At 43.5% G+C, this 11,854-nt stretch overlaps 1 protein-coding gene across 1 annotated transcript in view; it reads left to right on the forward strand.

Annotated features, from left to right (window-relative positions):
- Nucleotides 1-11,087, forward strand: part of LOC124021893 (acidic amino acid decarboxylase GADL1-like) — a 31,370-nt gene extending 20,283 nt beyond the window's left edge. The window contains exons 11-14 of the mRNA XM_046337028.1: nucleotides 3,912-3,993; nucleotides 4,901-5,100; nucleotides 8,523-8,664; nucleotides 9,205-11,087. Of these exons, the coding sequence (XP_046192984.1) occupies nucleotides 3,912-3,993; nucleotides 4,901-5,100; nucleotides 8,523-8,664; nucleotides 9,205-9,378 (598 nt within the window). The 3' untranslated portion in view covers nucleotides 9,379-11,087. The remainder of the gene's footprint in view (nucleotides 1-3,911; nucleotides 3,994-4,900; nucleotides 5,101-8,522; nucleotides 8,665-9,204) is intronic.
- The last annotated feature ends 767 nt before the right edge of the window (nucleotides 11,088-11,854 follow it).

Raw genomic sequence — 11,854 nt, forward strand, 5'->3', positions numbered from 1 at the left:
GTAAGACAACAGGTTTATCTGGAGGAGGTAGTAAGACAACAGGTTTATCTGGAGGAGGTAGTAAGACAACAGGTTTATCTGGAGGAGGTAGTAAGACAACAGGTTTATCTGGAGGAGGTAGTAAGACAGTAAGACAACAGGTTTATCTGGAGGAGGTAGTAAGACAGTAAGACAACAGGTTTATCTGGAGGAGGTAGTAAGACAGTAAGACAACAGGTTTATCTGGAGGAGGTAGTAAGACAACAGGTATATCTGGAGGAGGTAGTAAGACAGTAAGACAACAGGTTTATCTGGAGGAGGTAAGACAACAGGTTTATCTGGAGGAGGTAGTAAGACAACAGGTTTATCTGGAGGAGGAAGTAAGACAACAGGTTTATCTGGAGGAGGTAGTAAGACAACAGGTTTATCTGGAGGAGGTAGTAAGACAGTAAGACAACAGGTTTATCTGGAGGAGGAGGTAGTAAGACAACAGGTTTATCTGGAGGAGGAGGTAGTAAGACAACAGGTTTATCTGGAGGAGGAGGAAGTAAGACAACAGGTTTATCTGGAGGAGGTAGTAAGACAGTAAGACAACAGGTTTATCTGGAGGAGGTAGTAAGACAGTAAGACAACAGGTTTATCTGGAGGAGGTAGTAAGACAGTAAGACAACAGGTTTATCTGGAGGAGGTAGTAAGACAACAGGTATATCTGGAGGAGGTAGTAAGACAGTAAGACAACAGGTTTATCTGGAGGAGGAAGTAAGACAGTAAGACAACAGGTATATCTGGAGGAGGTAGTAAGACAGTAAGACAACAGGTTTATCTGGAGGAGGTAGTAAGACAGTAAGACAACAGGTACATCTGGAGGAGGTAGTAAGACAGTAAGACAACAGGTACATCTGGAGGAGGTAGTAAGACAACAGGTTTATCTGGAGGAGGTAGTAAGACAACAGGTTTATCTGGAGGAGGAAGTAAGACAGTAAGACAACAGGTATATCTGGAGGAGGTAGTAAGACAGTAAGACAACAGGTTTATCTGGAGGAGGTAGTAAGACAACAGGTTTATCTGGAGGAGGAGGTAGTAAGACAACAGGTTTATCTGGAGGAGGTAGTAAGACAACAGGTTTATCTGGAGGAGGTAGTAAGACAACAGGTTAATCAGGAGGAGGTTGTAAGACAGTAAGACAACAGGTTTATCTGGAGGAGGAGGTAGTAAGACAACAGGTTTATCTGGAGGAGGAGGTAGTAAGACAACAGGTTTATCTGGAGGAGGTAGTAAGACAACAGGTTTATCTGGAGGAGGAGGTAGTAAGACAACAGGTTTATCTGGAGGAGGTAGTAAGACAACAGGTTTATCTGGAGGAGGAGGTAGTAAGACAACAGGTTTATCTGGAGGAGGTAGTAAGACAACAGGTTTATCAGGAGGAGGTTGTAAGACAACAGGTTTATCTGGAGGAGGTAGTAAGACAACAGGTTTATCAGGAGGAGGTTGTAAGACAACAGGTTTATCTGGAGGAGGTAGTAAGACAGTAAGACAACAGGTTTATCTGGAGGAGGTAGTAAGACAGTAAGACAACAGGTTTATCTGGAGGAGGTAGTAAGACAGTAAGACAACAGGTTTATCTGGAGGAGGTAGTAAGACAACAGGTATATCTGGAGGAGGTAGTAAGACAGTAAGACAACAGGTTTATCTGGAGGAGGTAAGACAACAGGTTTATCTGGAGGAGGTAGTAAGACAACAGGTTTATCTGGAGGAGGAAGTAAGACAACAGGTTTATCTGGAGGAGGTAGTAAGACAACAGGTTTATCTGGAGGAGGTAGTAAGACAGTAAGACAACAGGTTTATCTGGAGGAGGAGGTAGTAAGACAACAGGTTTATCTGGAGGAGGTAGTAAGACAACAGGTTTATCTGGAGGAGGAAGTAAGACAGTAAGACAACAGGTATATCTGGAGGAGGTAGTAAGACAGTAAGACAACAGGTTTATCTGGAGGAGGTAGTAAGACAACAGGTTTATCTGGAGGAGGTAGTAAGACAGTAAGACAACAGGTATATCTGGAGGAGGTAGTAAGACAACAGGTTTATCTGGAGGAGGAAGTAAGACAACAGGTTTATCTGGAGGAGGTAGTAAGACAACAGGTTTATCTGGAGGAGGTAGTAAGACAGTAAGACAACAGGTTTATCTGGAGGAGGTAGTAAGACAACAGGTTTATCTGGAGGAGGTAGTAAGACAACAGGTTTATCTGGAGGAGGTAGTAAGACAACAGGTTTATCTGGAGGAGGTAGTAAGACAGTAAGACAACAGGTTTATCTGGAGGAGGTAGTAAGACAACAGGTATATCTGGAGGAGGAAGTAAGACAACAGGTTTATCTGGAGGAGGTAGTAAGACAGTAAGACAACAGGTATATCTGGAGGAGGAAGTAAGACAACAGGTTTATCTGGAGGAGGTAGTAAGACAGTAAGACAACAGGTTTATCTGGAGGAGGTAGTAAGACAACAGGTTTATCTGGAGGAGGTAGTAAGACAGTAAGACAACAGGTTTATCTGGAGGAGGTAGTAAAGACAACAGGTTTATCTGGAGGAGGTAGTAAGACAGTAAGACAACAGGTTTATCTGGAGGAGGTAGTAAGACAACAGGTTTATCTGGAGGAGGTAGTAAGACAACAGGTTTATCTGGAGGAGGTAGTAAGACAACAGGTTTATCTGGAGGAGGTAGTAAGACAACAGGTTTATCTGGAGGAGGTAGTAAGACAACAGGTTTATCTGGAGGAGGTAGTAAGACAACAGGTTTATCTGGAGGAGGTAGTAAGACAGTAAGACAACAGGTTTATCTGGAGGAGGTAGTAAGACAGTAAGACAACAGGTTTATCTGGAGGAGGTAGTAAGACAGTAAGACAATAGGTTTATCTGGAGGAGGTAGTAAGACAGTAAGACAACAGGTTTATCTGGAGGAGGTAGTAAGACAGTAAGACAACAGGTTTATCTGGAGGAGGTAGTAAGACAGTAAGTCAACAGGTTTATCTGGAGGAGGTAGTAAGACAGTAAGACAACAGGTTTATCTGGAGGAGGTAGTAAGACAACAGGTTTATCTGGAGGAGGTAGTAAGACAACAGGTTTATCTGGAGGAGGTAGTAAGACAACAGGTTTATTTGGAGGAGGTAGTAAGACAGTAAGACAACAGGTTTATCTGGAGGAGGTAGTAAGACAGTAAGACAACAGGTTTATCTGGAGGAGGTAGTAAGACAACAGGTTTATCTGGAGGAGGTAGTAAGACAACAGGTTTATCTGGAGGAGGTAGTAAGACAGTAAGACAACAGGTTTATCTGGAGGAGGTAGTAAGACAACAGGTTTATCTGGAGGAGGTAGTAAGACAACAGGTTTATCTGGAGGAGGTAGTAAGACAGTAAGACAACAGGTTTATCTGGAGGAGGTAGTAAGACAACAGGTTTATCTGGAGGAGGTAGTAAGACAGTAAGACAACAGGTTTATCTGGAGGAGGTAGTAAGACAACAGGTTTATCTGGAGGAGGTAGTAAGACAACAGGTTTATCTGGAGGAGGTAGTAAGACAACAGGTTTATCTGGAGGAGGTAGTAAGACAACAGGTTTATCTGGAGGAGGTAGTAAGACAACAGGTTTATCTGGAGGAGGTAGTAAGACAACAGGTTTATCTGGAGGAGGTAGTAAGACAACAGGTTTATCTGGAGGAGGTAGTAAGACAACAGGTTTATCTGGAGGAGGTAGTAAGACAGTAAGACAACAGGTTTATCTGGAGGAGGTAGTAAGACAACAGGTTTATCTGGAGGAGGTAGTAAGACAACAGGTTTATCTGGAGGAGGTAGTAAGACAACAGGTTTATCTGGAGGAGGTAGTAAGACAACAGGGATAAAGTGTTCATAATAACAGGTGGTTTCTGTTGCTTTGTTTCCCTCTTAGAGCCAACTCAGTAGCATGGAATCCTCACAAGATGCTGATGGCTGGTCTACAGTGCTGTGCATTCATGGTTCGGGACAAAACGGTACGATAAACACGGCCTCCTCTTCCTCTTCCCCCCATCTTCCTCACCTGAATCATCTTCATCATCCTCTTCCTCAAATCAAATCAGTGTATTGGTCACTTACACATGGTTAGCAGATGTTATTGCGAGTGTAACGAAATCTCGTTCTCATTATTTTCCTCCTCTTCTTCCTCAACTCAAATCGAATTTTATTGGTCACATACACATGGTTAGCAGATGTTGTTGCGATTGTAGCGAAATCTCTTTCTCATTGTGTTTCTCCTCTTCCTCCTCATTATCTTCATTCTCCTCCTCTTCCTCCTCCTCTGACCTAGATGTGTGTATGTATTGGTATTGATATGTAGGCTACGTTTCCTTTTACAATTTGTTTTATTGTAGTTCTGTCCTTGAGCTGTTCTTGTCTATTAATTTTCTGTATTAATTAATGTTGTGTATTATGTCATGTGTGGACCATAGGAAGAGTAGCTGCTGCTTTCGTAACAGCTAATAACGACCCTAATAAAATACCAAAATATCTCTTCCTCCTTCTCTTTCTCCTCCTTCCTCCCCGACCTCTTCCTTCGTTATCCAGATTCTGCTCCAGAGACTCATATGTTCTTTCTGTGTTCCGTTGTTCTAGAATCTTCTCCAGAGACTCATACGTTCTCTCTGTGTTCCGTTGTTCTAGAATCTTCTCCAGAGATTCATACATTCTCTCTGTGTTCCGCTGTTCTAGAATCTTCTCCAGAGACTCATACATTCTCTCTGTGTTCCGTTGTTCTAGAATCTTCTCCAGAGATTCATACATTCTCTCTGTGTTCCGCTGTTCTAGAATCTTCTCCAGAGACTCATACATTCTCTCTGTGTTCCGCTGTTCTAGAATCTTCTCCAGAGACTCATACGTTCTCTCTGTGTTCCGCTGTTCTAGAATCTTCTCCAGCGGTGCCACTCGGCCCAGGCCTCCTACCTCTTCCAGCAGGATAAGTTCTATGATGTCAGCTATGACACGGGAGACAAGTCCATTCAGTGCAGCCGCAAGCCCGACGCCTTCAAGTTCTGGCTGATGTGGAAAGCCATCGGCACCAAGGGTCTGGAAGAGAGAGTGGACAGAGCCCTCGCTATGGCCAGGTCAGTTTGAAACAAAAATATATTTCTCTTTTGTTTTTTCTCCAAAGACTTGATAGCAGACTCATCTATGTAGCCTGGTCCCAGATCTGTTTTTGCTCTGGTCCAGTGAAATGCTTACAGTGTTGGTCTAATGTATGAGCTTTAGTGTACATTGTAGTGGCAGGCCGTCTGCACCGTAGCAACAGTCAATCTCCCAGCCCTCTACTGGCCCCCTTTTAACATCTATTTCAACTTTATTTAACTTGGCAAGTCAGTTAAGATCAAATTATTTTTTACAATGACGGCCTACCGGGGAACAGTGGGTTTAACTGCCTTGTTCAGGTGCAGAACGACATATTTTTTACCTTGTCAGCTCGGGGATTCCATTTATCAACCTTTCGGTTACTGGCCCAGCGCTTTGACCACTAGGCTACCTGTCGTCCCTCCACTCTAACCACTAGGCTACCTGCCGTCCCTCCACTCTAACCACTAGGCTACCTGCCGTCCCTTCACTCTAACCACTAGGCTACCTGCCGTCCCTCCACTCTAACCACTAGGCTACCTGCCGTCCCTCCACTCTAACCACTAGGCTACCTGCCGTCCCTTCACTCTAACCACTAGGCTACCTGCCGTCCCTTCACTCTAACCACTAGGCTACCTGCCGTCCCTCCACTCTAACCACTAGGCTACCTGCCGTCCCTCCACTCTAACCACTAGACGACAATACCGAGTGATGGGAAGGGCTCTGCATCGAATGTAATTAGGATCTGTCCAATGCTTCCTGCTCTCAGCGTCTCTGCCCAAAATACCAAAGTAGTAGCTAGCTACAAATAGACTGTTTAGCAAAAGGTGGCCGACCCTGAAGACCTAAGACCTACTAAGGTATGCAGACTTCTGCCGAATCATCTACATCATATCTGTTAGAGCAGGGCTTGAGCAAAAGCCTGCACAGTCACCCGGTAAGTCTCCAGGAGGACAGGAGGCCATCTCTACACTGTGGTCACCTCTGGTCTAGACACAGTAACATTGCTCATCCAAAACAGTATGTTTTCCATACACTTAGAGTAGTAGCAGTTTAACTATGGAGTAAAACCCTACACCTTGAGATACCCCTCTCTAATAGATATAACCCAGGCTGAGGAACGATAGATCTTCTACACGAGCAACCACAGCATCTCCACAGCTTTCTAACAAGGTGTACAGTGGAGAATACAGAGGCAGACTGGGCTCGGCAGACTGGGCTCGGCAGACTGGGCTCGGCAGACTGGGCTCGGCAGACTGGGCTCGGCAGACTGGGCTCGGCAGACTGGGCTCGGCAGACTGGGCTTGGCAGAATGGGCTCTGCAGACTGGGCTCGGCAGAATGGGCTCGGTAGAATGGGCTCGGCAGAATGGGCTCGGTAGAATGGGCTCGGTAGAATGGGCTCGGTAGAATGGGCTCGGCAGAATGGGCTCGGCAGACTGCATGTAATTCAAGCAGTCCTAGAAAATGGAGCTGTATATTTGGGAGGTCAGCCGGTTCTATTTCTGGGCCGTTGGCAGTAAAATTACAGTCGGGTCAGAGGGTTCCTTAACTATTCTGTGTGGCATTTAGTTGTCCTCTCATCTATTCTGATCCAGATGACCTGCGGTCACCTTTACAGTTCAGGACCTACTGACTGGCGGGGGTGTGTGGGACCAAGATAGGGGAGGGGGTCGTACGACACGAGGCCAGACAACGGCCAGGCTATTTTCAGACTGTTACTGATAGCCCTGCTCACTCCACTCCATTCATGTGTCTAATGCTGTATACGATTCAGTGGGTCGGTCGGTGCCGTTTAACATGAGGGAGGACCGGTCCTTTTTATTTCCCCGTGAACACGCCCTTATTTCTAATACATCCTATTGGATGACTGTCATTCATATTCACCCAGTTCAGTGATAGGTTTAGGCTACTGTCATTCATATTCACCCAGTTCAGTGATAGGTTTAGGCTACTGTCATTCATATTCACCCAGGTCAGTGATAGGTTTAGGCTACTGTCATTCATATTCACCCAGTTCAGTGATAGGTTTAGGCTACTGTCATTCATATTCACCCAGTTCAGTGATAGGTTTAGGCTACTGTCATTCATATTCACCCAGGTCAGTGATAGGTTTAGGCTACTGTCATTCATATTCACCCAGGTCAGTGATAGGTTTAGGCTACTGTCATTCATATTCACCCAGTTCAGTGATAGGTTTAGGCTACTGTCATTCATATTCACCCAGTTCAGTGATAGGTTTAGGCTACTGTCATTCATATTCACCCAGGTCAGTGATAGGTTTAGGCTACTGTCATTCATATTCACCCAGGTCAGTGATAGGTTTAGGCTACTGTCATTCATATTCACCCAGGTCAGTGATAGGTTTAGGCTACTGTCATTCATATTCACCCAGTTCAGTGATAGGTTTAGGCTACTGTCATTCATATTCACCCAGTTCAGTGATAGGTTTAGGCTACTGTCATTCATATTCACCCAGTTCAGTGATAGGTTTAGGCTACTGTCATTCATATTCACCCAGTTCAGTGATAGGTTTAGGCTACTGTCATTCATATTCACCCAGTTCAGTGATAGGTTTAGGCTACTGTCATTCATATTCCATTCACCCAGTTCAGTGATAGGTTTAGGCTACTGTCATTCATATTCCCCCAGTTCAGTGATAGGTTTAGGCTACTACATGATACTCTATTGTTCCCCTATACCCATCATGAGGTTGCCTAGCCTATGAATTAAAGTTTACAACATAGGTGGACACAGGTTGAGAGAACAATTCGAGTAGTCGAGGTGACAGTGACACATTCCTTGCCTGCATCTAGCTGATCTAGGGTTTAATCATTAGTCTTAACAGTTGCAAACGAGAGTTTCTATTGGACACATTCAGGTGTGTTTATCCCTGTTTCATTCCATTTAAAAAAACGTTTTTCAACAGAATCGGAATGAATACACGCCTGTCTGGCTGGAGGACAGGGCCCTCTAGTGGTGGTCTAGAGGATAGCAGGAGGACAGGGACCTCTAGTGGTGGTATAGAGGATAGCAGGAGGACAGGGCCCTCTAGTGGTGGTCTAGAGGATAGCAGGAGGACCACTGGAGCAGGATTGCTGTGTTGGACAGACTAGAAGACACATTTCAGTGTCTGGCTGGAGGACAGGGCCCTCTAGAGGATAGCAGGAGGACCACTGGAGCAGGATTGCTGTGTTGGACAGACTAGAAGACACATTTCAGTGTCTGGCTGGAGGACAGGACCCTCTAGAGGATAGCAGGAGGACCACTGGAGCAGGATTGCTGTGTTGGACAGACTAGAAGACACATTTCAGTGTCTTCAAAAAGGCTCGGTAAAACTCTTGTAGCCTGAAAAAAAGGGGTTTCCTACGGTTGTGTCATGTAATTATTTGTGACACTCTCGACTTCCTTCTCTTTGGTAGATATCTGGCAGAGGAGATCAAGAAGAGAGATGGATTCCGTCTTGTGATGGAGCCGGAGTACACCAACGTCTGTTTCTGGTACATTCCTCCTAGTCTGAGGGACATGGCTGACGGACCTGAGTTCTGGAGAAATGTCCATGCGGTAAGTCAGAGGAGGACATCCCCCTCGTTATACAGAACACGATCCTCTCCTTTCCTGTGGTGTTCTTCAACATTAACAGAAGCCCTGTCATCAATAACACAACAACAACAAAATACAATTCAATTCAGGAATTAATTCATGTTGAAAAACAAAACAAAAAAAAACATTCATTTCACAGGATATGAATGAGACAAATGTTAGCTAACCGTGAGGATTTAGGCTCCAGTCTCTTTTGGGAGGTGTGGGTTCAGATCCCACCACTGGCACAAGCAGGACCATAATCCTCCAATCCTAATCCATACGGAAATGGACCTTAGATCTGTATGTGGAGACTCTAAATACAACTTGACTTTGGTTATTATGTCCCAATAATCTCTCCTTTCTGAAAGGTAATGTCTGGTACATGGAAACACCAATTCAGTGTTCTGACACGTGAATGAGTGTTTACTTCACAAGGAAGGAGAGATTATTGGAAATACTGACGCCTTAACTTCCCAGTTCCACCATCTCACAAGTGTATGTACTACTCCCTACCCCCAGGTGGCGCCAGTGGTTAAGGAGCGCATGATGAAGAAGGGCTCTATGATGGTAGGCTACCAGCCCCATGGAGACAAGGCTAACTTCTTCAGACAGATCATCATTAGCCCTCAGGTCAGCAGAGAAGACATGGACTTTCTGCTGGACCAAATACACAGCCTGGGGATGGACTTATGATCCCACGGGGAATACCTACAAAATGGCACCCCGTTCCCTCAATGAGCCCTGGGCAAAAGTAGTGCACTATATACAGGGAATTTGGGTACCATTTTGAACAAAACCCAAATGGTCATGTTCAGTAGGCACGAAACAGGAGATCCTGTTTTGAAACTGAGTGAAAAGGAAGTGGTACCCCAAACATCCTATAAGAAGTTTCCAAACATCCTATAAGAAGTTTCCAAACATCCTATAAGAAGTTTCCAAACATCCTATAAGAAGTTTCCAAACATCCTATAAGAAGTTTCCAAACATCCTATAAGAAGTTTCCAAACATCCTATAAGAAGTTTCCAAACATCCTATAAGAAGTTTCCAAACATCCTATAAGAAGTTTCCAAATGTCCTATAAGAAGTGTGTTAACTTGTTCTCTTATTTGGTGCCCCAGGGCTGTGCAGTAGCCTCAGCATGTCATCCTTCCATTGCCCGTCTCCATAAAGTGCTCAAACGAGTACCTCTTTCTGCTATTCACTATCGATTCCATTTGTAATTCTGAGGACAGGCAGTGTGTCCCTCCATGAGACTGTAGACACAGTAGCTTGTGTCCATCCATGAGACAGTAGACACAGTAGCTTGTTCACGTCCATGAGACAGTAGACACAGTAGCTTGTTCATGTCCATGAGACTGTAGACACAGTAGCTTGTTGACGGTTTTCAGGGCTCAACCTCTTCATAGGAACCTATTTCAGATAAATAAAAAACTCAAAAGTCATTATCCTTTATGTCAATGTGATTTTTTTTGGTTTTGAGTAATATAATAAATACTGTTTTAATATAACTGCTGTTGGAAAGCGAGGCGTGCAACTTTTAGTAAAAGCTGAAATGTTTTGAAGAGATTTTAGGAGATACGATTTTAAGCGATACCGATTGATTGTAAGAGATTTATATAAATATTAATATATGTTTATTACTTGATGAGATTAATATATAAATCTTTAGAGAATAATGATGTGTAATGTGATGCTTTAAATCTATTTTAGTTCTTTCTTTTCATTTAGGATTTTCTCTTTTGAATTCATTTTCTTCCAGACGCAATTAACTTTTACAATTTTAAAATCATTTAAAAAAATGTTTTTAAAAACGTAGCACACCTAGTGCCTGAATACTGTGAGTCCACCTACATACATCAGATCTTAAAATGGCTACCGTTGTTATGTTTAATAAACAGTTGTTGGTGTTTTTAGCAACACTTGACTTAAAGCCAACAGATGAAATGCTTTCTTTCTATGTTTTAAAACGGACTCAAAATGCCTGTTATTTAGTCATTACTACGAGACGATAATAAGACGATATAAGTGGTCAAACCTTAATGCATTACAGCTGCTTTATAATACATTATACCAGTTGGCTTTAAAAGGAAGGTGTTTTATTTTGTAGCTTCAAAGAGAATGGTGTTTACTTTAAACTTGTACCAAGTTCTGTGTACAATACTAGGATACGTGCATTCTGTAGCATACCTCATATCGTATTGTAGTATCTGTAGCATACCTCATATCGTATTCTGGCAAGACATTCTGTTTTCTCTTGTTGTTTTCTCTTGTTGTTGTTGTTTTGTTCAGATATGTTGTCTGGAAAAAGCCTGTATGTGTTTGTTGTTTTTTGTAGATGGAGGTTTCACTGAGAATTATTTATTTTCTTTATCAGTGAAAATAAAACCATTTGTTTACTGAATCAGGTTGTTGTTGAGTATCTTTTGACTTCATAGCCTGGTATAGACCTCTGTGTGTTTTAGCCCTCTCCTCTGATTACAGACTGCCTCTTCATAGCCTGGTATAGACCTCTGTGTGTTTTAGCCCTCTCCTCTGATTACAGACTTCCCGTTCATAGCCTGGTATAGACCTCTGTGTGTTTTAGCCCACTCCTCTGATTACAGACTGCCTCTTCATAGCCTGGTATAGACCTCTGTGTGTTTTAGGCCACTCCTCTGATTACAGACTGCCTCTTCATAGCCTGGTATAGACCTCTGTGTGTTTTAGGCCACTCCTCTGATTACAGACTGCCTCTTCATAGCCTGGTATAGATCTCTGTGTGTTCTAGCCCACTCCTCTGATTACAGACTTCTTCTTCATAGCCTGGTATAGATCTCTGTGTGTTTTAGCACACTCCTCTGATTATTACCATGTCAGACAGTACAGTACATTTTTCTGCTTTAGTCATCTTCTCTGAAGCAGGTCCAGGTCTGGACCAGGGTAATCGTTAGAGAAGATGGACCAGGGTAATCATTAGTCAGAGAAGATGGTCCAGGGTAATCATTAGTCAGAGAAGATGGACCAGGGTAATCATTAGTCAGAGAAGATGGACCAGGGTAATCATTAGTCAGATAAGATGGACCAGGGTAATCATTAGTCAGAGATGATGGACCAGGGAATCATTAGTCAGAGATGATGGACCAGGGTAATCATTAGTCAGAGAAGATGGACCAGGGTAATCGTTAGTCA

This window comes from Oncorhynchus gorbuscha, unplaced genomic scaffold, assembly GCF_021184085.1.
Source record: "Oncorhynchus gorbuscha isolate QuinsamMale2020 ecotype Even-year unplaced genomic scaffold, OgorEven_v1.0 Un_scaffold_1244, whole genome shotgun sequence".
Taxonomy (NCBI): domain Eukaryota; kingdom Metazoa; phylum Chordata; class Actinopteri; order Salmoniformes; family Salmonidae; genus Oncorhynchus; species Oncorhynchus gorbuscha.